Source organism: Caretta caretta, chromosome 4 (assembly GCF_965140235.1).
Source record: "Caretta caretta isolate rCarCar2 chromosome 4, rCarCar1.hap1, whole genome shotgun sequence".
Classification (NCBI taxonomy): Eukaryota; Metazoa; Chordata; order Testudines; family Cheloniidae; genus Caretta; species Caretta caretta.
The window spans coordinates 135,587,964-135,612,776 of record NC_134209.1 but is presented as its reverse complement, the minus strand read 5'-3'; the positions used below and the strand labels follow the sequence as shown (position 1 = coordinate 135,612,776).

General features: G+C 41.3%; 1 protein-coding gene across 3 annotated transcripts in view; it reads right to left on the bottom strand.

Moving 5' to 3' along the window:
* The window catches only part of LETM1 (leucine zipper and EF-hand containing transmembrane protein 1), a 69,718-nt gene extending 45,109 nt beyond the window's left edge, over positions 1 to 24,609 (bottom strand). Inside the window, exons 1-3 of one of the 3 annotated variants that reach the window (XM_048849105.2) lie at positions 24,378 to 24,609; positions 17,791 to 17,848; positions 9,954 to 10,407 (exon numbers count right to left, since the gene is read on the bottom strand). In XM_048849105.2, the coding sequence (XP_048705062.1) occupies positions 9,954 to 10,407; positions 17,791 to 17,848; positions 24,378 to 24,456 (591 nt within the window). In that variant the 5' untranslated portion in view covers positions 24,457 to 24,609. Of the gene's footprint in view, positions 1 to 9,953; positions 10,408 to 10,859; positions 10,953 to 17,790; positions 17,849 to 24,377 lie in introns of those variants that run through there. The other 2 variants (XM_048849104.2, XM_075128107.1) reach the window with 2 other exon arrangements.
* Between the last annotated feature and the right edge of the window lie 204 nt (positions 24,610 to 24,813).

The following is a 24,813-nucleotide window of genomic DNA, read 5'->3' as shown; positions in this document are numbered from 1 at the left end:
CCCCAACTTTTAACTAACAGAGCATTACGTAGTATACATACATACAAGTCCTTTGTGCACTAGCTGCATGCGTGTTAATTTAAATTACATTAGGGAGTGAAAGCTTTTGCTTTGGCCCTAATGTTGATAGGCTTGTACCAGTTTTATCATGTAAGCCAGGGGTAGTCGGACCGTGAGCCAAATCCAGACCACCAGGATCCGCAAAATCTTTGTATTTACTTATTGTTATCGCAATGTGAAAAATATTTCTCTGGAGTCTGGAACTATACCTTGAACAGGAAGTATATACCTCGATGAAAAACAACTGACTAAGCAATCCAGGTACTTGGCAATGTAGGTCAGTTTCTAAATCTACAATTAAAAGTTGAAGGCCAGGTCTACACTACTGACTTCATAGATAACTACAGCTATGCTTGTCAGCAGCGTGACAAGGTATGGTCTCTGACCAAAACAGCTGTGCCAGCAAAAGTCCCCAGAGCAGACACTGGGAAAACCGTGCTATTGCCTATACCAGTTGTTTCGTTGTGGATGGAGGAGCAAGGTGTCTTGGAACAAGTTATAGAGCTAAAGTGCAGTTTGGCTGGTTGTCAGGGTTCCTTCCCCATTCTGATCTCTAGGGTACAGATGTGGGGACCTGCATGAAAGACCCCCTAACTTTATTCGTACCAGCTTAGGTTAAAAACTTCCCCAAGGTACAAACTTTGCCTTGTCCTTGAACAGTATGCTGCCACCACCAAGCGTTTTAAACAAAGAACAGGGAAAGAGACCACTTGGAGACGTCTTCCCCCCAAAATATCCCCCCAGGCCCTACAAACCCCCTTTCCTGGGGAGGCTTGAGAATAATATCCTAACCAATTGGTTACAAAAATCAAAAATCCAAACCACTGGATCTTGGAACAATGGAAAAATCAGTCAGGTTCTTAAAAGAAGGAAGGATTTTATTTAAAAAAAAAGAAAGGTAAAAATCATCTCTGTAAAATCAGGATGGAAAATACTTTACAGGGTATTCAGATTCAAAACACAGAGGATCCCCCTCTGGGCAAAACCTTAAAGTTACAGAAAACAGGAATAAACCTCCCTCTTAACACAGGGAAAATTCACATAAAACAAAAGATAAACTAATCCGCCTTGCCTGTCTTACCTATACTGGTTGCAAAATTGGAGACTTGGATTAGGATGGGTTGGAGAAGATGGATTTCTGTCTGGCCTCTCTCAGTCCCAAGAGAGAACCACGTAAACAAAGAGCACAAACAAAGCCTCCCCCGCCCAGATTTGAAAGTATCTTGTCCCCTTATTGGTCTTTTGGGTCAGGTGCCAGCCAGGTTAGCTGAGCTTCTTAACCCCTTTACAGGTAACAGGATGTTGCCTCTGGCCAGAAAGCATTTTATAGCACTGTATACAGAAAGGTGGTTACCCTTCCCTTTATATTTATGACACTGGTATAATCTGCATCCACACTAGGAGCGCTTTGCTGGTATAGTATACCATTATAGCTATACTTGCAAAAGTTCTCCTAGATCTGACTGAAATTTCAACTGTGAGATCCTTTTGGAAGCAGCACATGCTCAGCAACACGTAAAAGTTAGACCATTTTTATTCAGGAGCCAGAAAATTTTAAACATCCAAATTTGAAAGTTTTGATCTACTGTTTGCAGGATCAAAAGTGACTTATTAATTCCCAAAATGGAAGGTTAATGAACACTGCAAAGCTTTAGAAGTTCTAAGTAAGTACAGGAAAATACTTAGAGAGAATTGAAAATGCAGATACAGTACATATGGAATTATTTCCTTTATTCTCTTTAAAAGAATGCAAAAAACTCAAAATTTATGCTTATAACTCATTAAAATCTCTTTGTACGTATACATCTACGTTTGTTTAAGGTGAAATCCAAATCTCCTATCCTAAGTCCAAGTATAACAATGGAGAATTTGTGCTAATTATACTGTGGTTTGGCCCAACTGATCTCCACACATGATTAAGTTCACTAGCTTCTACAAAAGCAGGATTTTGACAGTTTTACACGAGCAATAGTTTGATTGCCCTAGCCATGTTACTATTGCTCTTAATGTGGTCAGGTTACTTGGATATCTGTTCATAATTGCTTCCAGAAAGGAAGGAAAGGGGAGGCAGAAATATAACTAATTTGTCAGTTGGTGTGAAGATAAGATTTCACCAGAGACTGTCAAGAGATTTAAGGTTTAAGGTTACATAAAATGTTTACTTAAAAAAAAAAAAATCCAACAGTGAGTTTTGTATAATCTGGCAGCGAGATTTTGAAACCTGTTTGACCAACCTGAAATTTTATATTAATCAGAATCACACTAGATTTTAAGATAAATGTTTTAAAGAAATAAGAAAAGCTGCATTAAAAGGGTTGAATAAGTTTTAAAGAAAGTATGTGAAAAGAGTTGATTGTCCCTTGGTTCTAATCTTATGATAATTGGTCATCCAGAAGTTAAGTATTTTGCTGAAATGCAGTAATCTAACCATCTAATGTACCACAAAGCATATTTCTAGTTGGTATTCCTTCACTGTCTCTAGCTCCATATAATGAAAAGACAAAGCTGTATTTTAAAACTGCAAAAGTGCCTTTTTGTAAATCAGGCCTTTTCTACACTGAAGTTTTTTACACCAGTGTAGAAATCCAACTACTATTCCTGGGGGAATTCTGTGTCATTGTGCATGTGCAGAATTCACAGCCCCTGCAGATTTATTTGCTTCCCCGCAGAAAAATGTCTTCTGACCGGGAAGAAAAGGGAAGCCACAAGAGCGGTCATGCCCCCGCCCTGGCAGTTCAGGCAGGTCAGTTTGGATACCCAGAGCAGCTGGTAGATATGTAAATCACCACTGGCAGGGGAAGAGAGGGGGACTGGGCAGTCTATTATGGCACGCTCGGTGTGGAGGGGAAGGGCTTTGGGGTGTTTCTGAAGAGGTAGGTGTAGGACAGGCTCTGTTCCCTCAGGCAGAGCCAAATGTAGCAGCCTGCCTGCTTGGTGAATTGTTCCCATTGTTCTTCATGAATTCCCCAAGGAGTACAAAACAGATATAAAAATTTTAAGGCTCCTTTACATTGCCAGAGTGGTGTAAAGGAGTCTTACTGTAAAGGACAATATAACCTTAGAAATGCTTATGGTGCTTTAGGGGTTAGAACTGGTTTAAATTTTTGTATCTGCATCCAATCCATGATCCACAAACATGGTCTGCAGATATTAAGTGGATAGCTGCAGATTTGCAGGGCTCTACTGATTTTTTTAAAACTAGCTACAAAAAAAAAGCATGCAATTACGGCAACTACATGTGAAAATTAGGTTATTTTCATATTTTGCACAAGATTACCAAACATGCATGTAATCATGGTAGTGTATGCAGTTTAGACAATGAAGACTCTGAATATAGCCAGCTGTGTTTTATTCTTGCTTTAAGAATAAACTCATTTTTTCCCCAAGATTCCTTATTACTATTTTCTCAAGGCCCCCGCATCGCCCCAAAACCCCTCAACTACTTGCTGTCAACTGAACTGCTATAAGAAGTGTTCCACTCACTGATTCTGTCATGCAGGCTGATAAAGGGAAAATTAATACAAGTTAATCAGTACCTTTAGGCAGATTACTCTTGGGGTGCTAAAGAATGTGTCTGCATTACTCAACTGGGGTCTTTTAATTATGCCAGTTCTCAAAGAGTTAATTTTGTTTTTACAGCTTCTCAACCATTGCATGTGAAAGTAATTAAAGCCCTACTTTCTTCCCCAACAATCTTAATGCACTGAATTTTAAAAAAGGTTTTTAATTTTCTCACTGAATAAACAGGTTTCCTTTTTCCAGGAATTGAAAGCTGCTATCAAGACAGTTTTATTTCATTTGATCTATTTTTTTTAAATAAAAGACTAAAATATACTGCTATCCTGATTGCAGAGCATTCCAAGTTCATCTTCAGGAGTACTACACTCCTCCTCTGTTCATTATTTTTATACGTTAGCCACATGCCACCAATGTGAGAACCAGTAAAAAGTTAAGACGACCTATTCCTAGACTTGTTTCACTTTTTGGATTAAGTGCTAGAGCGTCATGGTTTTTAATAATTTAATACCTCTATTTTGAAATCTTAGTTAAAACATCAATGTATCACATAAATCAAAATCACTACCAAAATTTTAATCTGCTTTTTCTTTGTATAGCAATAAATACAAAACTCGTGTGAAACAACTTTTCTAGAGGTGCTTTAACTCTGCTACTCTTGGTGAGATAAGAAAATGAGAGCCTGTAGGAAGTAATGGCATGTACACACTTGCAAGGGGAAAGGGAAAGAGGAAAGACAACCAGAGAAAGAGCAGATTGCAATTATTTGCCACCTGCTAAAAAGAAGAAAGGACACCCCAGCCTACCTCTGTGGCAGCCAAGTGATATAAAATAAATTTCTCTTTAAAAAAAATTTAGTTCCACAGGAAAAAATCACGAGGAAGATGGTACATAATGACTAATTACAAGCTATCTACGTATAAAACGTTATAACCCACCAATCAGAACGTGCCATTATTTTTGCTTGACACCTGCCTGGACCATTACTGGGCGACAAAGTGTTATAATAAAATGTCTTGGGGTCAGCCCTGAAGTCAGAAAAGGCCAGAATTCTATCTACAATTCTAGTATTTCCTTCAATATAATGTGAAATTAAAAATAATAATAAAAATAATAATCATTTGTGCTGGAATAAGATAGATTCTATAACCTAGACGGTCAATGTAGAATGTGTATATCAATTTGTGTATTTTTAATACTTTTGTTCTCCATTGTTGTTCTTTGTGGTTTCTCCTCCTCACACCTAACTCCAGCTACCAAGACAATTCTCTATTTTTACCTCCATGCAAGCCCTCCTTCTATATTCTCCTATTTGTTTTTGGGGAAAAACGTCTCTCTAAAGATTCAGAAGCACCAACATAAATTGAAATCCAACTTATTGATTGAAAAGTAAAAGCAGTGTTCAAATTAAAATGATAGCTTGGAAGTTTTCAAAGTGCTCTTTCAATTAAAATGTATTATTTATTTTCTTTGAAGATTTAGCATCACAAGTGATTAATTCTTGCCTCTGTAGACCATCCATCCCATCATTTAAACATTTTCTTAAATACCAATAGAAAATTACAGTTAAAGTTTAAAATAAAGTTCTACTTCAAAGCAAGTAATTCATTACTGGATGAAACTTACAACCTTGCAGAAAGCTCCTTAAAGGTGCTGCATAATTGGAGCATGGATCCACCCCATTTGTGCGGGCACTCTGCACTAAAGTGAACTTCATTCTATCAGGCATTTAAGGGCCTAACCTTGAGAAGCACTGAGCACCTTCAGAGTTGTGCCCTTAACTCTCTAAGAAAAAAATGTATGCAATTCACCAGTGTGGTAAAACATGCAAACTAGATAACAGTTTAAATTACAAAACTTCAGAGGCATCATCTCCACAACCTAGTTGATTTCAAAAAATGAGTTAAAGTAGTAGATACTAGAGGTACCCGGAGCTGCAGCCCCCTTCTGCCTACCAATTTTTGTGATTTACACTTCCCTATTTAAAAAAAATGCCTTTCACTCTTTTTGTTGTAGGAAAGACTCACATACAAATAGAGAAAACTAACTAACTAGACTACACAATGGAAATAATGACAGAACATTGTCAATGTGCCCTAGTGGACAGAGCAGTAGAATAGGACTCAAGAGATTTGGGTTCCATCTCTGGTTCTGACCCAGCTTTCTGGATGACCTTGGGCAAATCACCTCCCTTTCTGAGTTCCCCCTTCTGTAAAGTGGGGATAATTATACTGAATTCCTTTGTAAAGTGCTTTCAGTTCTATGGATGAAAAGCACTGTATAAGAGCTAGGTACTATTACACCAGACCCTCGCTAGAATGAGGTATTTGGGATCCATGCCAAGTACCACGTTATAGCGGGGACCGCATTAAAATGAAATTACTGTATACAGTAAATGTCACATCCATAAAGTATAGAAAACCTTAGAAAATAAACTCCTACTTGAAGGAAACAAACGAGAAAAAAAAAAGTGTTGCTTTATTAGAGGTTTAAAGTAGACATTACAATAAACTAGTCTAGTTTTCTTAAAAAAGTCGGTGAGTTGCTTTTGCTTCTTGCTGCTGTGCCACTTCCGCTTAGCAAACTGCAAAAGACTACTTAGCTGCATAATTTTTATAGGCTCAACATCTTGCATCTCAAACCATCTCAAAGCAGTCTCTAAGCTGGCTATGGTCGCGGTGGACGTTGGAACGATGTCCTCTTCCTCTTCTTCTTCCACGGCGAAGGCCAATTCTTCAACTTCTGGAATGTTGTTTGATCGTACTGCCTGAAGGATTTGGTCATCCGTTAGACTTTCAGCAACGGGACAAAATTCTTCTGCTTCATTGTCGCCTCTTATCCAGGACTTGATATTTTGTGGCAGAACAGTCACTCCGAGCCCAAACAGTTGCTGGCACAGCTCCTGCATCCACTCCATGTCTGTTCTTCCAACTTCCTCCTCTGTAAATCCCTCGAAGTTGTATTCCTCATCAGACTGTGATCTGCTTTCTTCATTTTCTTCCAGGAGCGGGTGGCCAAACGACTCTCAGTCCCACCATCCAACAGCGGTTTATCGTTTCAGCGTGTAATAAATCCCAGGAATTGCGACCAATGTAGACAAAGTCTTTTATAGTCAACTTCTTCAGAAAATCGGTGACAGACAACTCGTTTTCTATCATTTGTTGTACCAAGTTCAGTCGATAGTGCTGCTTAAAAATGGTGATAACACCTTGATCAAGCGGCTGGATTTTGAAAGTCGTGTTTTTATGTAAGTATTCAACCCATATTTTACCATCACGGGTTCCGAGTCTTTCGGCCGGAGGATGCGCTGGACAGTTGTCTAGCAAAAGAATGGCCTTTTCTTCTAAGTGTTTTGCCCGGAAATGCTTTCGCACAGAAGGGATAAATTCGGTGAAGAACGATTGTTCAAAATTCTCTTTGGTCATCCAGGAATATTTGGAGTTCTTGTATGAAAATGGTAAGCAATTCACATTTATGTGATGAAAGCACTCAGACTTGCGAGACTTTCCAATGCACAATGGTTTTAATTTATGCTTGCCTGTTGCATTCACACAAAACAGTAAAGTAAGGCGATCTTTTGCCTGTTTGTATCCTTCTTTTTTACGTTCATCTGTTCTGACAGCCAGGGTTTTATCAGGCAACATTTTATAAAAAATTACTGTTTCGTCTGCATTGTAAACCTGTTCCTCTGAGTAACCCTCTGCCTATAAAATTTCCCTCAGCTTCGCAGGGTACGATTGCGCAGCGTCGGCATCAGCAGAGCGTTTTTCTCCCAAAACTGCAATCTGAGAGATTTTGTGTCTTTTCTGAAATAGCCATAGCCAACCTGAACTCGCCTTAAAACTTGCTGAATTCGCCATTAAGTTCCCGGTCAAATTTTTCCACTTGCATGGCTATAAGCGGACCAGAGATTGGAATGCCTTTCTGCTGTTCTTGCACAAACCACGTGTACAACGCAGAATCAAGATCGACATCATTCGCTAAACGGGCTCATTTTTTTTGAAGGCCATGATCTTCATTCAGGTTCTGAATGTAAGTTCCAAGCTTGTCAACATTCTTTAGCCATCCACGAAAGGTGAACTCGTTAATGCCAATATCGCAGCTAATCTTTGCCTGGGTTTCGCCATTCTTAAGTCATTCAACAGCATCCAATTTCTCCTGCACCGAGTAAGCCTTCCTTTTCCCAGACATTTTGACATCTTTCTAAAGATAAATACTGTACCTGTAAATTTTTATTACATTACATTTATATGGCATTCTAGGCCTACAGCAATCGTCTTAGGGCTTGTCTACTCTACCGCTTGGGGTCCATCTAAGATACGCAACTTCAGCTATGTGAATAGCTGACGCTCTCCTGTCGACCGTGCTTGTGCTCCTTGTTCTGGTGGGTACTAGAGTCGACAGGAGAGCACTCAGCGGTCGATTTATCGCAGCTTTACTCAAAAAAATTGTACTGTACAGTACTTAAATTTGGGATCCATGGCCATGACCGCATTATATCTGAATTCGCGTTATATAGATGTGCGTTCTAGCGAGGGTCCGGTATTGTAACTAAATGAACTAAAAGATTTTTCTTCTCTAATCTCTTCCAGTTGTAGTAATCTTACCTGTTTTTTGTGCCAACAGCAGGCAAGACTAAGCTGAATTCACCCCTTTAAGACTTTTTAAGTATTCTTTTAGTACAAGTTGAAGACCCTTGGTCAATTTAATATATAAATCTTTGGTTCAGGGTTTTATGGGAAACTTTTTAAAACTAAAGAAACAACTCATTGTCAACCAGTAATTCACAAAACCACTAGTGCCCCTCACTGAACACATGATCTTTACAAATAGGATTAGTTTTTCTTTGATCAACTTTCACAAGTTCTTGAAAACAAAAAACAACACCTATAAACCTTCATAGATTTGTACTTGGGAAGCCAAAAACTGAAAAGAAAGAATTCCTCTTGGATTTCTAACACATATCCAGTACTGTAATACGTGACTTACCTACACATGTGCCTATAGCCTAAAAAATTATTTCAGATATTTCTTAAGTGAGTTGAAGCACACGATGTCAAGACTATTTAGCTGCTTCACTGATCTGACAAAATATTTAAAAGGACATTATACCAAATACACTCTCAGTCTACCTGCCTCCCCTGTTCAGGTATAGTATAACACTGTCCTCCTGTAGGCTCTGTATTGTCATAAAGAGACAGCTTTGATTTAAAAAACAAACAAACAAACTTAATGCACTTTTTTACTTTGAAGAAAATCAAAACAAGATCATTTAAGGACATTCAATGTATTATTTGACACAAAAGTTTTCTACGTTCTGTATGTCTGAGAATGTACTACTATATGTTCTGAGTCACACAATATAACAACTGGGCCCCAGGGGCCCGATGGATAAGGCAATGGCTTTCTAAGTCAGAGATTGCGGGTTCAGGTCCCATCTGGGGTGAAAAACTACAATTTAGTTAAATCATCTCCTTTTAGGCTACATACCAAGAACCTGTCCATTTTTAGTCATTGTACTAAAAACAGTTTTAAGAAAATAAATCAAAGCTACAAGCCTGGTTTAAATTCAGAGTCAAGAACATACCTTCAAATCCAAGCAAAATGGGAAACATTCTTAACATCAACCTCTAAATTGTGTTAAGATTTATTCTGGTTTGAATCATAGCTCCCACAAGTGGTTCTAAGTGTTTTCAAATTAGTCTATTTTGTTTAGGAACAAATAAAATATGCATTTATCCATTTTACACTCAAAGCATCTACTATAATAGTTCAAATAGCTTGGTTTTCAAACAACTTCTGGTAAGCAATTGGTCCCCAGTATTGCATAATTATTTTTTGTACATTAAAAAAAAACCTGAAAAATTATATTTTGACAACTGACTAATAAAAGATGTCCCTTTTGTCAGAAGAAATGTTTACTGTACGTTGCACAAGTGCATTAAAAAATTGATATAACAAGACAACTATTGAATAGAACAGCTGCAGCTTCTGTATCATGTTCATTTTTGATATATGATACAGTACTTTTCCCATCAATTGAGTGCGTCTTCACTAGACCCGCTAAATCAGTGCCACTGCATCAATTGCAACTGCGCCAGTTTAGCTCCGTAGCCCTAAGTTTGGGAGACTCACTAAAATAAATTAACATATACATAAATATAGATACTGTTTATGTGATATGAATAAACCTCAGTCTTTTTTTCAATTGGCTGCATCAGATACTGGATAAAGTTCCCTTAACTAAGGATGCTAGAGGTAACCTTATTGATTCTAAATACAAAGAAAAAAAAAAGACAAGGAACCCACTCAATTTAACCCAGGCAAGGAGTCTAATCACTCAATAGTAAATAGAACAGACTACATGTACTCATTACCTGCCTCCGTTCCCGGCGAGACAAAACGTTGCCATGAAGTATTCGCCAGAGCATTCTTGCAGCAATTTTTGTGTCAATCCATAACAATCGAAAGCCATGATAATAGTGCTTCACCTCATCCGCAATCTTCTGTCCAAGAGATTTTTTAACAACCTCTACTGTTGGACTATATACAGGGCCTCCTTCTTCCATCTTCTTGTTTTTATCCTTTAAAGACTTCAGTGACTTTTCCACCACGGAGTCATCATTACGGGGATGTGAAGAATGCCACCATCGTACTGGAAGGTATTGGGGCCCCAAAATGCCCAAACTTGCAAGCGGAGTCCATGAGACAGGAGAGCTCACAACTTTAAAGTACATTTTTTCAGGTCCTTTAGTCAAACAACTATACTGATCTTTCTTGGAGTAAAGGTAAACAGGGTGGACACTAGTGCAATATTTGAAGTGTACATTCCTTTAAGGAAGAAAGAAAAAGGCATTTAAGAGATCCAACAATATGTGCTAAAGGAGGAAGTTCTACTATATGTTTAAAATCACATTTATGAAGCTCAAAAAGTGTATGTCACTATCACTTGAAAACCGTGATTATATACACAACGTTGTAACTTACTTATAGGTTCTTTCCCTGTAAACTACTTTCAAGGGAGGAAAAAGACTGTTGTTTCAAAATTTCAAACGTGAGAAAAAACAGTGACCATAATGCTTTCAATTTAGGTTAGAAAGCTAAGTGCAGACGTAAAACTAGAAATCAGTGAGAAGTAACTTATCTAAAGCATTTCATATCTCCTGTACTCTGTGGATGGCACACAAAGACAAAGTACAAGCTGCTAGGTAGGGTTAAGGGGGAGAAAGGAAATTAGTATCAGATAAACCTACTTAAAATTTACCCCTTTATCATCTCTTTACCTCTAACATTCTTTCTCCAGCAGATATTTGGTCTGCTAAAACTGCAAGCTCAATCTTATCGATGGTCTGTATAGGACAACAGACTCCTATTTCATTAACCCCTTTTGATTCCTTTCTGAAAGAGGAATTAAATGTATTCTGAAAATGAACATAAAGGCATTGTTCCAAAAGTCCTCATTACATGTACAAAATTAAAACCACTCCCTAAATGCAATCAGGTTTGTACTTTAGCACTTTTCTTACCATCTGGAACACTGAAGTAGTAAATGTAACGTTTAAGTTAAGTGCAGTTAATTCTTCATTAACTGAAACTCATGCACAAAGTCATCCCTAATAAATTATAGGACTGAAATAGCTTTGATTTTTCCCAGCTTAAATTTTCGGAGCTGGCAGAAAGAACTTTTCTTTCTACTTATAAAGTAAGCAAATTTGATATTAATCAATGAGACATGAACTGGGATTCCTGTAGTGCTTCTTTTTTTTTTTTTTTTTTTTTGAAGTGTAGAACTGTACTTTAACTTGGTATGTTATGAACTATACTGGTGATGGAATCCCCGAAAGGCAGTTGATAACCATCATAGCTCAGGATAACAGATCATGACAAATCTATGCTGTGATGGTGCCCAGGGTATGGTACTCCCCAAGACAACTTCTTCAAGCCCACCCCTGCCCATTATTAGCATATGAAAATGTTTTCAAAATTGTTTAGTATAACCACTGTCCTACACTATGATTTAATATTTTATTATGGAAGAGTCATTTGCAGTTTTCTACAGTTAAGGCTAAGTTGAGTTTTGCATTTAAAGCAGGAAATTCAGCCACCGCGTTATTCTTGAAGAATAAGCATATTCTCCCAAAGATACCACCACTTACTCTGAATACAGAATGAGTTTTCTGAAAATTTATAATTAAATCTATTAGTTCACCAGTTAAAATTAGTTTTTAAAATGGGTCCTGTAAGACTTGTGTCAAACCACACTTTTGTCCTTAGTGATCTCAATAACAAAACAACAAACCCCTCAAACTTCCCATATAATTAAAACTAACCAAAATCTAATGCGCAGGTGACATTTGAAGATTTGTTTGTAACGCGTGTGGGAAAAAGAGGTTAATGGTAACCTTTTGGTGCTATTCTTTGTAACTGAAAGTTTCCTCTTCAGCACAGCTTTTCTACAGAGAAGATAAGAGATAAGTACTTAATCACAAGATGTCAAAGGCTATTTAAGATACAAAAAATAAAATTATGGGAAGTTAAATAAATTAATCCTGTGTAATTTTTAAACAAAAATAACTACCTAGCATCACTTGCAAGGTAGCATTTTTATGGAATTAGTTAAATGGGAACCCCAGGTCCCTGTATGGAAAAGGTAAATGTGGGTCTAATGAGGGATAGAAACTAAACAGCGACAAAGTGAGATGTTCTATACTCCTGGGGGAATTCTGTGCCACTGCACAACTAATGTTCCGTGCAGAATTTTATTTTTCCCTGCAGAATTAGTGCTATGGAGATGCTGGCTGCCACTAGGGGCCACTGGATCCAGCGGAGCCTGACTCTCCAGCTCACAAATACAGGACACTGCTGGTGGGGGTGGGAAAGAGAGCTGGAGGGTTCCAAGCAGATGTGGTTCCCAGCACATCCTGAAGGAAGGAGGTGGTGTGCAAGAAACTCCGTACAAACCTGGGACCCAGCATCACAGGCTGTTTGTCTCTCTAGATCCCAGGGCTCTGGGGGGTACCCCCCAGCTGGGCTACAGGGTAGGGGATGCAGGTGCCTGGGCTCTAGGGGAGCGCCCCATGGCTAAGCTCTTCAGAGGATGCAGCTGCCTGGGCTGGGGGGCACCAAACGGCTGGGCTCTGGAGGTGGGGTACAGGTGTCTGGGCTGAGGGGGTTTCCATGATTGGGCTCAGGGAGCGTGCAGGTGTCTAGACTGTGGGGGCATCCTGCAGCTCAGCTCTGGAGGATAGTGGGTGCAAGTGTCTGGGCTGGGAGAAGCCCCACAGACTGGCCCTGGGGAGTAGGAGGTACAGGTGTTTGGGATGGAGGGGGAGGTGTGGGTGTCCCGCAGCTCAGCTCTGGTGGGGTTGGGGTGAGGGTGTCTGAGACCGGACGGGTAGAGTCTTCTCCCAAGATGTTTCCAGCTGGCATGTGTGACACACCCAGATTGAGGCGCCCAACAAAAGCATAAAAGAGAAACCGGAACTGGGCTGTCATAGGGGTTTCTTTAACTCTCTACTCCTGTGGGAATTTTTTTTTTTTTTAATAAATAATTTTTTATTTATTTTATTCTGTATTGTTACAGACATACTTCTTGACAGGTATTTTGAAATATATTACCAAAATAACTGAAACTCGTATGCAGAATTTTAAAATATTATGGGTAGAATTTTTAATTTTTTGGTGCAGAATTTCCCAAGGAGTAGTTCTAACACAGATTATACATTTGTTGATACAGGAAAAGAGTAAAACTAAGTGGTCTATTTTCAATGTGGAAACTGGCTTATAGTGAGTTGTTCAAAGGATCTGTATGTTGTATGTATCTGTCTGATGTTAATGTATTTATTTATGATCTAGTATAGGAATAGAAAAGCCAAGCAAGTAAAATATGCTGATGACTAAATTTAATCAAGCTGAGAAAGGACCTAATAAAACTTGGCAACATGATGGCAGATGAAATTTAATGTAGAAAAGTGCAAGGTAACACGCATTTAAAGGAACATTTGAACTATTAATCCACATTTGACCGATTCTAAATTAAGCACTCAGACATTAGTGTTATTATGGACAGCTCCGTGGAGATATCTGATCAGTGCCCAGGAGTGGTCAAAAAAAGTGAGCGAATTTAAACACCATTATCTAATTAGATTGTAACCCTCACCTTAAATACTATGTTCAATTTTGGGTACCTCATCTCAAAAAATATAGCAGGAATACAAGTGGTCTTGTATTCCAAAAAGGACCAAGAAAATAGAGGCATGGAAAAGACTCCCATACAATAGGAAATTAAATGTTAGAATTACATTTGTAGAACACTTTGAAGTTAGGAGGTGCATGAATTTCCCGGAAACCCTACATTCAAAAAGCCAAACATATAATACCAGACTCTCCTCTCTTTGTGGAAACCCTATTTAGTTTGGTGCATAAGCAGAGGGAAGAAGAAAGGATCAGAGTGGCACTGCAGAGACAATACACTCAAAAAACCAGAGCTACTGTTTGCCAATAACTCCTTTTTCTCTTTCAGGACATTGTTTCAGAGCCCCACTGCTAGCAGGTTTCTTATAATGACCTCCCACTGACCAGCAGGAACTAGGAACCCTACAGATTCAGTGATGGTACAGCTTAGTCCAGAACTCTAGTTTCCATAATATATAGGATGCATCCATATAGTGCCAGAGACGGGGAGCAACTGCACTGCAGAAAATTTTACCTGACTGTATCCAAGTGATCGTGAGGATGATCAGAGTTCGCACCAGTGACTTTAAGATCCCCCAACACACTCTCTACCAAACCGTTCAAAGGGTGAGATTTGTGGAAATTTTGATCGACCAATCAAACCAGCACCCAGGACCAATCAAACCAGGACAATGTCAGTGTCCTGCCAAGGTCTGTTGATGTAATCCTTGTCAGAGTACCACTTTCTTACTGTGTGGTCAACCACTGGCACCATCCAAAAAACTGATATTGTGAATTGGTGGAATGCAGTTCAGTATTTCCTTAAGAGCCACTATTTACAAAATGCCAGACTGAAAGGGGTTATTTACCATCTGATATTAGTGCCAACACTACTCATGATTAAGATTAAGATTTAGTCAAGAGTATTTTTAGTAAAAGTGATGGTCAGGTCACAGACACTAAACAAAAATTCACTGCCAGTGACCTGTCCATGACTTTTACTATAAATACCCCGACTAAACCTTAGCTGATACTATGGTGCGGCTCTGGGGGGCTCCTGGGGCTGACAGTTAGCCCCTGCTCCAGTGGCAGTGGCTGACTGCCTCTGGGGCCTCTGGTGCTCCAGCGGTCCCCAAGGCTAGCTGCCCAGGAATCAGCCACACTGGCCGCCGAAATCATGAAGGTCGCAGAAAGTCATGGAATCCATGACTTCTGCAACCTCCGTGACAGACTTGCAGCCTTACTAATGGTTGGGAAGAGTAGTGTTATTTTTAAACAGAAGCTCTCCTAGACTGGTGCGTTACTAGACTCAAGTCTTTCCATCCTTCTGGTCCTTTTTGGGAGAGGCCTTGCAGGCAAGTACTTTTTTTCGGAACATTTCAAATCTTCTTTTCCTAGACGGATCTACCATCTTGGGCAACACCCAAAAAAACCCCTATAAAACTAAAACTCGAGTATATTACACATTACTTATGAACTGGTTACAATTATTTACATAAATGACAGACAGGAAGACACTGGCTTTATGACAGCTTGGGCAGATGGATAGAGAGGAACTGAAGGATGAGGGTGTGACAGATTGGTGTATGTATGTATAAAAATATAAAATTTGTGACCTTCCACTGATAGCCACCTTTCTGAAGAATATGACCTACATTTTGAACATGTAATTACAGCTTTCTAAAGTTGTCAAGGACAGACCCAGGGCAGCTTCTTTTAATTCGTGTTCTGGGAGGTATCAAAAGACATGTTTACTGTGACTGTGTTCCAATTAAGGGGGTCTACCCCAAGACAGGTTTCAGAATAGCAGCCGTGTTAGTCTGTATTTGCAAAAAGAAAAGGAGGACTTGTGGCAACTTAGAGACTAACCAGTTTATTTGAGCATAAGCTTTCGTGAGCTGTAGCTCCTTTTCTTTTTACCCCAAGACAATGGCTTTACTACAGATAGGAGTGGGCTGGAGTGAATTGGATTTTCCTAGTTTGGATCCAAGGGGCTGGAATTTCCAAGCCAACCACCTGATTGGAGTTCTGCAGCTGATTGGTGGGTTACTTGACAGAGGGGGCAGAAATCTTACCTAAGGGCAAGAACTGCTCTAGCCTCCTTCACTCTCACTGGCTGTCCATTGCTAGACAACAAAAGGACTACAGGAGAGGGCCCACCCTCCAACATTTTCAGAGGCTTAGGACTCACAGGAAGGGGTGAGCTCAGATTTAGGGGACACAGTGTATAGGCTTTGTTGTTTTTCCTAAAAATATGTAACTCTTATATGCATTAAGAGTAAAAGTTATTGTGGCTAAGAAACTCCTGTGCAAAGCCTGTGTTCCTTGCATTACATATCACATGATCCCTGAGGGGTTAAACTATAAATCAATGAGGTGGAACTCTGGGGAGCCTAAGTTGCAGTGGGGGAGGTTTAGATTGGATATTAGGAAAAACTTTTTCACTAAGAGGGTGGTGAAACACTGGAATGCGTTACCTAGGGAGGTGGTAGAATCTCCTTCCTTAGAGGTTTTTAAGGTCAGGCTTGACAAAGCCCTGGCTGGGATGATTTAACTGGGAATTGGTCCTGCTTCGAGCAGGGGGTTGGACTAGATGACCTTCAGGGGTCCCTTCCAACCCTGATATTCTATGATTCTAAGTGACTGGGAAGATTTGGGAGAACTCAGCATTGGTTTTTGGGCCTAAGACAGTTGGCCCGTGGAGTCCCACATCGTACAGAAGGGCGCAAGACAGGAGGTCTCCACCTAGGTGTGTACCTTAGAAGCCCTGATTTATGAACAGTGACTGGATTCTGCCCAGAACCAGCAGGCTTGGGAAGTGCACAGGACCCAAAAGGTTGAGTGCAATAATGACCATCCACTTGAAGGATTCAGCCAAGACCGTAACACAGGTTACATATAGCCTTGGTCTATTGAATGTGGGGCTAAAGTGAACTGTGCTTGCCCTTTAACTATCAATAGGGACCTACCAAATTCACAGTCCATTTTGGTCAATTACATGGTCATAAAATTTTAAAAATCACAAGTTTTATAATTTCATCTATTTAAATCTGAATTTTCACGGTGTTGTAGGTGTAGGGGTTCTGACCCAAAGAGGACTTGTGGTGGCAGGGGGTCGCAAGGTTATTTGGACGGGGGAGAGGGGTTGCAGTACTGCTACCCTTACTTCTGTGCTGCTGCTGGCGGCAGTGCTGCCTTCAGAATTGGGCAGCTGGAGAGTGGCAGCTGCTGGCTGGGAGCCCAGCTCTGAAGGCAGAACCATCACCAGCAGCAGCACACAAGTAAAGATGGCCTGGTATGGTACTGCCACCCTCACTTCTGCACTGCTGCTTGCAGAGCTTGGCCGTCAGTCAACACCTGCCACTGTCCGGCCACCCAGCTCTGAAGGCAGTGCAGAAGGAAGGGTGGCAATATCACAACCCCCCTGAAATAACCTTGTGACCCCCCCTGCAACTCCCTTTTGGGTCAGGACCCCCAGTTTGAGAAATGCTGGTCTCCCCCATGAAATCTGTACAGCATAGGGTAAAAGCACACAAAAGACCAGATTTCATGGTCCGTGACGTGTTTTTCAGGGCCGTAAATTTGGTAGGGCCCTATCAACTATTGCTCAAAACCAACTGAGACCAACATTTACATATGTGTATGAGATAGTGGAGTGTGGACCAGCAGTGTTATGAAGGAGAGTTTCCACTTCCAGTGGTGTCACTTGCAATTGATCACCAGAAGTGAATTCACTTTTTATTGCTTTCACAAAAACAGTGCTTGTTTATTGCATTGGCATAAGACAAGGAGGATAGATTGGGAGAAAAAGAAACTATGTCACATATTCCTATTCCCAAAAGTAACATAATAGGCATATGACTAAGGTACTATTCTTGGGCCTCACTTTGTGGCTCTATAATATGGGTTGTGGCTAGTAATTGTGTACCTTGTCCAGCAGACTGGTAACTATGTTCCATTATGATGTATTAAAGCTTTTAGGATAGCTTGGCAGCGTTTTAAAAGACTAGAAAAATAATTGTCATGTTTACAGTTACTTACGTATGGTTTATCAACCTCAGAGACACACAACTGAGACAAGCACGGTCTCCCAAGTTACCTGAAAAAACAACAACAAAAAAACAAATAATTTGCAAACAGATTGAAATTTAGGAAGACAATTCACCCATAATGTTAATAATGAACTAAATTATTTTAAAAGGCCAATTGTTACTTTAGAAATGACTCTCGTCAGGTATAGCACGTTAGGCCAAAAATGTAGGTTGTTTAAAGGTTATACAACACTATTAATTTATATTCATTTTAACTTTTGGAAGTGTGTCTATATCTGAAGAGTCCCTTCTCATGTGCAACTTCAGACCTGGAGCAATGTGCAACGCATGAGAACTAGCCAAATCTAGGCCAAGAGAAAGGAAAAAAAGATTCATGCTCCTCGTTGCCAGAGCATTAAAAACCACCCATATAAATATAATTGGGATATTTGCGAAGAGAACATCTGCAGCTTAAAGTACTTGGCACTGCCCCTTTAGAAAACCTTAACCAGGATTACCTGTTTAGGAAGCAAGAAAAGCATCCATTTGGATAAGAGCTGTAGACAAACAATTTTCCCCTACTGTAAAACCAGTAATAAGAATGATAGGATTACTTTTAAAATTTACAAAAAGTTTCAGAGTAGCAGCTGTGTTAGTCTGTATCCGCAAAAAGAAAAGGAGTACTTGTGGCACCTTAGTCTCTTAGTCTGTGTTCACCTATGCAAATTGGTGAGGACTTTTATCAAGCCTTCCCCAGGAAAGGGGGTGTAGGGCTTGGTGGGATTTTGGGGGGAAAGACGTTTCCAAGTGGGCTCCCTCCTGGTTATATTTGTTAGACACTTGGTGGTGGCAGCAATAAAGTTCAGGGAAGGTAAAATAGTTTGTACCTTGGGGAAGTTTTAACCTAAGCTGGTAAAAATAAGCTTAGGGGGTTTTTCATGCAGGTCCCCTCATCTGTACCCTAGAGTTCAGAGCAGGGAAGGAACCTTGACATGAAACCTTTTAAAATTTACACACCCTAAAAAAGGCTTCAGATACAGAAGAACTTACATACTATGTATTTGTTTTTAAAATTCAACTGAAAAATGTCTATCATGAAAATAATAACTCCAAAAGTGTACATCTGTGGTACTTAAAGCCTTGATCTTTACTGGAAGAATACTTAAGATTCTAAGAAGCACTTAAACTACTTACTTGCTGAATGAACAAGATGAACTAAGATTAAAGTGGATCGAAGATAAAACAAAACTATTATAAATGGGTTTCTGTCATGAAACAATGGGTTAACAACAGAGGTATGTTCCAGCTGAAGGAGCACATGAAACAATAATAAAATAAATCAGCAGGGAGGAAGAATTTAGTCAGAAAACTAAAGGAGTACTTGTGGCACCTTAGAGACTAACCAATTTATTTGAGCATGAGCTTTCGTGAGCTACAAAAGTATATATAAAGTCTGCTGCAGTTTCCACGGTATGCAACTGATGAAGTGAGCTGTAGCTCACGAAAGCTCATGCTCAAATAAATTGGTTAGTCTCTAAGGTGCCACAAGTACTCCTTTTCTTTTTGCGAATACAGACTAACACGGCTGTTCCTCTGAAACCAGTCAGAAAACTGTGACTGATAATTAAGAATCATTTAACAACAGCTTACAAGAAGCCATAACCCCACAATTGAGGAAGAAGGGTCTGCTGGTTTAAAAGGAAAGTGAAGGCAGCTGTAAAAATTAATATATAACCAAATAAAAGAAAGGGAGGCTAAAATAGGGAAAGAAGTAGTTAAAAATTATTTAGACAAGTTAGATGTCTTCAAGTCACCAGGGTCTGATGAAATACTTCCTAGAATACTCAAGAAGCTGACTGAAGATAACTGAGCCATTAGCGATTATCTTCAAAAAGTCGAGGAAGACGGGAGAGATTCCAGAGGACTGCGAAAGGGCAAATATAGTGCCAATACATAAAAAGGGAAATAAGGGCAAACCAGGGAATTACAAACCAGTCAGCTTATCATCAGTACCCGGAGAAATAATGGAACAAATAATTAAGCAATCAATTTGCAAACACCTAGAAGATAAGGTGATAAGTAACAGCATGGATTTGTCAAGAACAAATTATGTCAAACCAACCTGATAACTTTCTTTGACAGGGTAACAAGCCTTTGGGGGGGTGGGGGGGAGAGAGGGTAGACGTGGTATATCTTGACTTTAATAAGGCTTAGGCAATGTCTACACTTGCCATTTAAAGTGGAAAAAGGCCCTTTTTGAGCAAAAACTGTGGGAGCGTGCACACTTGCCAATGACTTTTTACAGGGTATCCTGGGTCCCAGCTCAGCCTCCTCTCCCTTAACACTGACCAGCTCCAGTAGCTAAGTGTTAGAGGGCTTTCCCTCCACCTTCACACTTCCCTGGTTCTTGTCTCGCAGACAGCAAGCAGCAAAAGACCAGAAGTCCAAAGTGCAAACAATGCAATGTTTATTGGGGTTAGTTTCCAAGTAAGCATATTCCATAGCCCTTAGCATCAGTCAGGCTTACCTCTATGTGCCAATAGAGTCTGTTCCCCAGTGTTCTGTTCCCAGTTGTGATGCCACAGAGTGTTTGCGGCATCACAACTGGGAAGGGGGACATGGAATAGAGCCTGCCTGTGTCCCTGTTCCCCTTTTAAATCAGCTGGTCCAGATAACTTTCATCTAAGTTTTAAAAGACCTGGCAGAGGAACTTGCTGGACTGTTGATTTTGAATAAATCTTGGAGCACTTCAGAAGTTCCAGAAGACGGGAAGAAAGTTAATGATCTGCCAGATTTGAAAAAGGGTAAACAGGATGACCTGAGTAATTATAGGCCTGTCAGCCTGACATCAATCCAAGCTGCTGATACAGGACTTGATTAATAAAGAACTAAAGGAGGGTAATGTAATTAATGCAATTCAACATGGGTTTATAAAAAACACATCCTGTCAAACTAATTTTTTTAAATGAATTTACAATTTTAGTTGATAAATGTAACAGTGTTGATGTAATATACTTTTAGGCGTCTGTAAGGTATTTGACTTGGCATCACACATTTTGATTAAAAAATTAGAATATAAAATTAATCTGGCACACATTAAATGGATTAAAAACTGGCTAATAGGCCTCAAAATGTAACTGTGAACATGTAATCTTCAAGTGGGTGTGTTTCCAGTTAAAACCTGCAGGGATCAGTTTGTGGCCACATGCTATTTAACACCTTTATCAATGACCTAGAATAGAAAATCATCACTGAAAGCTTGCAAATGACACAAAAAAATGAGCGAATGGTAAATAAAGAGGACAGGTCATTGATTCAGAGTGATCTGGATCACTTGGTAAACTAGGCATAAGCAAACAGAATGCATTTTAATACAGCTAAATGGAAATGTATATATCTAGGAACAAAGAATGCAGATGAGGGACTCTACACTGGAAAGTAGTGACTCTGAAAAAGATTTGGGGGTCCTGGTGGATAATCAGCTGAACATGAGCTCCCAATGTGATGCTGTGGCCGACAGAGCTAACAAGATCCTTTCATGCATAAATAGAGGAATTATTGAGTAGGAGTATGCAGGTTACTTTACCTTTGATGGGCACTAATGTAACTGATGTCAGAATACTGTGTCCAAGGCTGGTGCCCGCAACTCAAGAAAGAGGTTGATATATTGGAGAGTGTTCAGAGAATGATTAAGGATTAGCAAGCCTGTTTTATAGTGATGAACTCAGGCAGCTCAAGCTTAACAAAGAGAAGGTAAAGGGGTGACCCAATTACAGTCTATAATCATCTATATGGGGGATAAATATTTACTAATGGGTTCTTCAATCAAGCAGAGCAAGGTATAACATGACCCAAAGGCTGGAAGCTGAACATATTCATTCTGGAAATAAGATGTAATTTGTTAACAGAGAGAGCCATTAACTATTGGAACAATTTGCCAAGGCTCATAGTAGATTCCCCATCACTAAAAATTTTAAATTAAGACCGGATGTTTCTCTAAAAGATCTGCCCTAGGATTTATTTTGAGGAAGTTCTATGGACTGTGTTATATAGGAGGTCAGATTAGATGATCACAGTGGCCCCTTCCTGGCCTTAATCTATGAGCGTATATGGCACCTACAGAATACCTGAAGAGTTTTTAAGTTATGCCAAACTGTGTTATTAAAGCAATTTTTACATCAAAACTCATCCAACATGAAATATTCTAATCAGTTAGCATTGTGAGAAAATATTGCTATGCCACAGAAGCTAGTGGTATGCCCATTTACCCTTCTGTAACTTAGTTTACAGATTAAACATATTTCCTGTATTCTGAAGATTTAGAATGCTGTAGGAAGGACTGAAAGGCACAAAGTAATGGTAATAAAATCCAACCTTTTGTCCATGTCAACAAGTTCAAATTCAGACCAAATCTATCTTAGTTTTTATATCACGTCCTTTACTTCAGTATCTGAGCAAAGACCAGTAACTATAAGAGATCACTATATCAGATGGCTGTTGTTGGCCAGTATGCCACATTAAAGAAAGCGTCCATCACAAGTGGCAGCTTTACTGGCAACTTCAGCAAAGGTCATGAATTGAATTGGTAAAGCCATTTAACCTTCATTCATGGTGACTGATTCCTCCAGCTCAAGACTGAAGGTCATTGGTAAAGCATTGCAACAAATCTTGCACTACTGTTATATGTCCTGTGGCTAGAATACTGAAGCTTCTACAGCTATCAAGCTAGCCCTTTTCACAAATATTAAACCAAATCTTTTTTGCAGTTAAAAGCAACTAACCCATGGGTGGGAAAACTACGGCTCACAGGCTGCGTCCAACCTGTGAAGCCTTTTAGTCCAGCCCTCAAGCTACCACCAGGGAGCGGGATCAGGCGCTTGCCCCGCTCCAGCACTCCAGCCGGGGAGCAGGGTCGGGGGATTGTCACATGGCTCCCGGAAGAGGTGGCATGTCCCCCCCTCCAGCTCCTAGGCATAGGGGCAGCCAGGGGGCTCTCCGCACACTGCCCCCGCCCCAAGCGCCATCCCTCACAGCTCCCATTGGCCAGGACCCGCGGCCAATGGGAGCTGCAGAGGCAGCGCCTGCGGATTGGACAGCATGCAGAGCCGCATGGCTGGTGTCGCGCCTCCACGTAGGAGCTGTAGGGTGACATACCATTGCTGCTGGGATCTGTGGGTGTGGCACCTGCAGATGGGGCAGCGTGCAAGAGCCAACCACGCTTCCATGTAGGAGGGACATGCCGCTGCTTCCTGGAGCTGCTTGAAGTGCTGCCTGGAGCCTGCACCCCTGAGCCCCTTACCCCCAACTCCTTGCCTCAGCCCAGAGCCCCCTCCCACCCTCTGAACCTCTCGGTCCCAGCCCGGAGCACCCTCCTGCACCCCAAAGTGCCCATCCCCAGCCCCACCCTGGAGCCCATATCCCCAGCTGGAGCTCTCTCACACACACCCCTGAGTCCCAGCCTGGAGCCCCCTCCCACACCTGAACTTCTCATTTCTGGACCCACCCCAGAGCCCACATGCCCAACCAGAGCCCTCACCCCCTCCTGCACCCAACCTTCAATTTTGTGAGCATTCATGGCCCACCATACAATTTTTATACCCAGATGTAGCCCTTGGACCAAAAAGTTTGCCCACCCCCCTGAACTAACCTGTCACAAGTTATTGACTGGTTTCAGAGTAACAGCCGTGTTAGTCTGTATTCGCAAAAAGAAAAGGAGGACTTGTGGCACCTTAGAGACTAACCAATTTATTTGAGCATGAGCTTTCGTGAGCTACAGCTCACTTCATCAGATGTGAAACAAACAAACATTTGGATCACAAACATTTGGATACCTCATTTGGTAAACCTCAGTCAGTTGCCAAATTCTTAGAACAAAATAAGCACATCGGATTTCATTGTACTCAATTTTAAGGCTGATTTGCTACTTGCAAGGAGTCAGTTAGGTTTTTATTTACTTTCAGGATATGTAGCTTAGACAAAGAACCCACTTTATTTGAAAAAAAGAACGCCTTGAAAACTAAAGCCAATGGCACTTTAACTCAAAGGCCAAATACAGCGGATGACAAAGCGCAGCAGGAACTAAGTAGTTTATACAAAGGAAAAAACTTCTGGGAGGTTCCAGCCACAAGAGCTAGCGATAAAGCAAAGCACTGACGACTTGCCAGCCCAGGAGCACCCCAAGGCTTCAGCGAAGAGAAATAAAGGAGCCACGGGCCCAGGAGACGCGTGGAGGGAGGACGCCGCCCCGGGCCACTGACAGGAGCTCCCCGCCGCTGGAGATCAAGAGGCAGGATGAGACCACCAAGCGCGGGCGCCCAACGCGCGTCGCCCACGTGAGCTCAGATGACACCCGGGGATCTCGGGAAGCAGGGAAGGGAGGCAGCCTCGCCCCACGCTCCCGCCCGCCCCGTAATCACTGTCCCCTGAACGGTCAGGCCCGTAGCCAGCTCCCCCAGCCGCAGGGCCCCGCCCGGCCCCAGTGCCCCTCGCACCAGGGCCTAGGCTGGGGACTCGGGAGCCGGCAGCTCGAGTCCCACAGTCGCTGGCGAGCCGGAGCCCAGCGCTGCGGCGCCTGCCCAGCCCCGGCCCGAGCCTTACCCCACTTGGGCTCCCTGCGCAGCGGCCTGGGGAGGCAGCAGACCCGCCGGCTGCAGCTCTTCAGCAGCATGGACGCCATCTTCTCTCGCGCGCCGGTGGCTGAGGTGACGCTAAGGTTAACGTCAGGTTCCCGGCCTGGCCATGTCCCGGAATCCCGCGGCGCCTCAACGCGGAAACAGAAGCGCCGCCCGCGAGGTGACCGACTGCCGGCGATATTTGCATAGACCCGCCCCCTGCTGCTCCCATTGGACTACGGATCCCCGTGTCGCATTGCAGGCTGGGAACTCAAGGGCCGCTCGGAAATGAATAGCGCTGCAGGCTGGGAACTGTAGTTTTAGTTGTGCGTCTGTGGTGGGAGGGGGAAAGAAGCAAGGATGCAGGTGGGGAGGGGATTCAGGCAGGTGATGGCATAACAGTAGCCTTAGAGTCAGTGGAT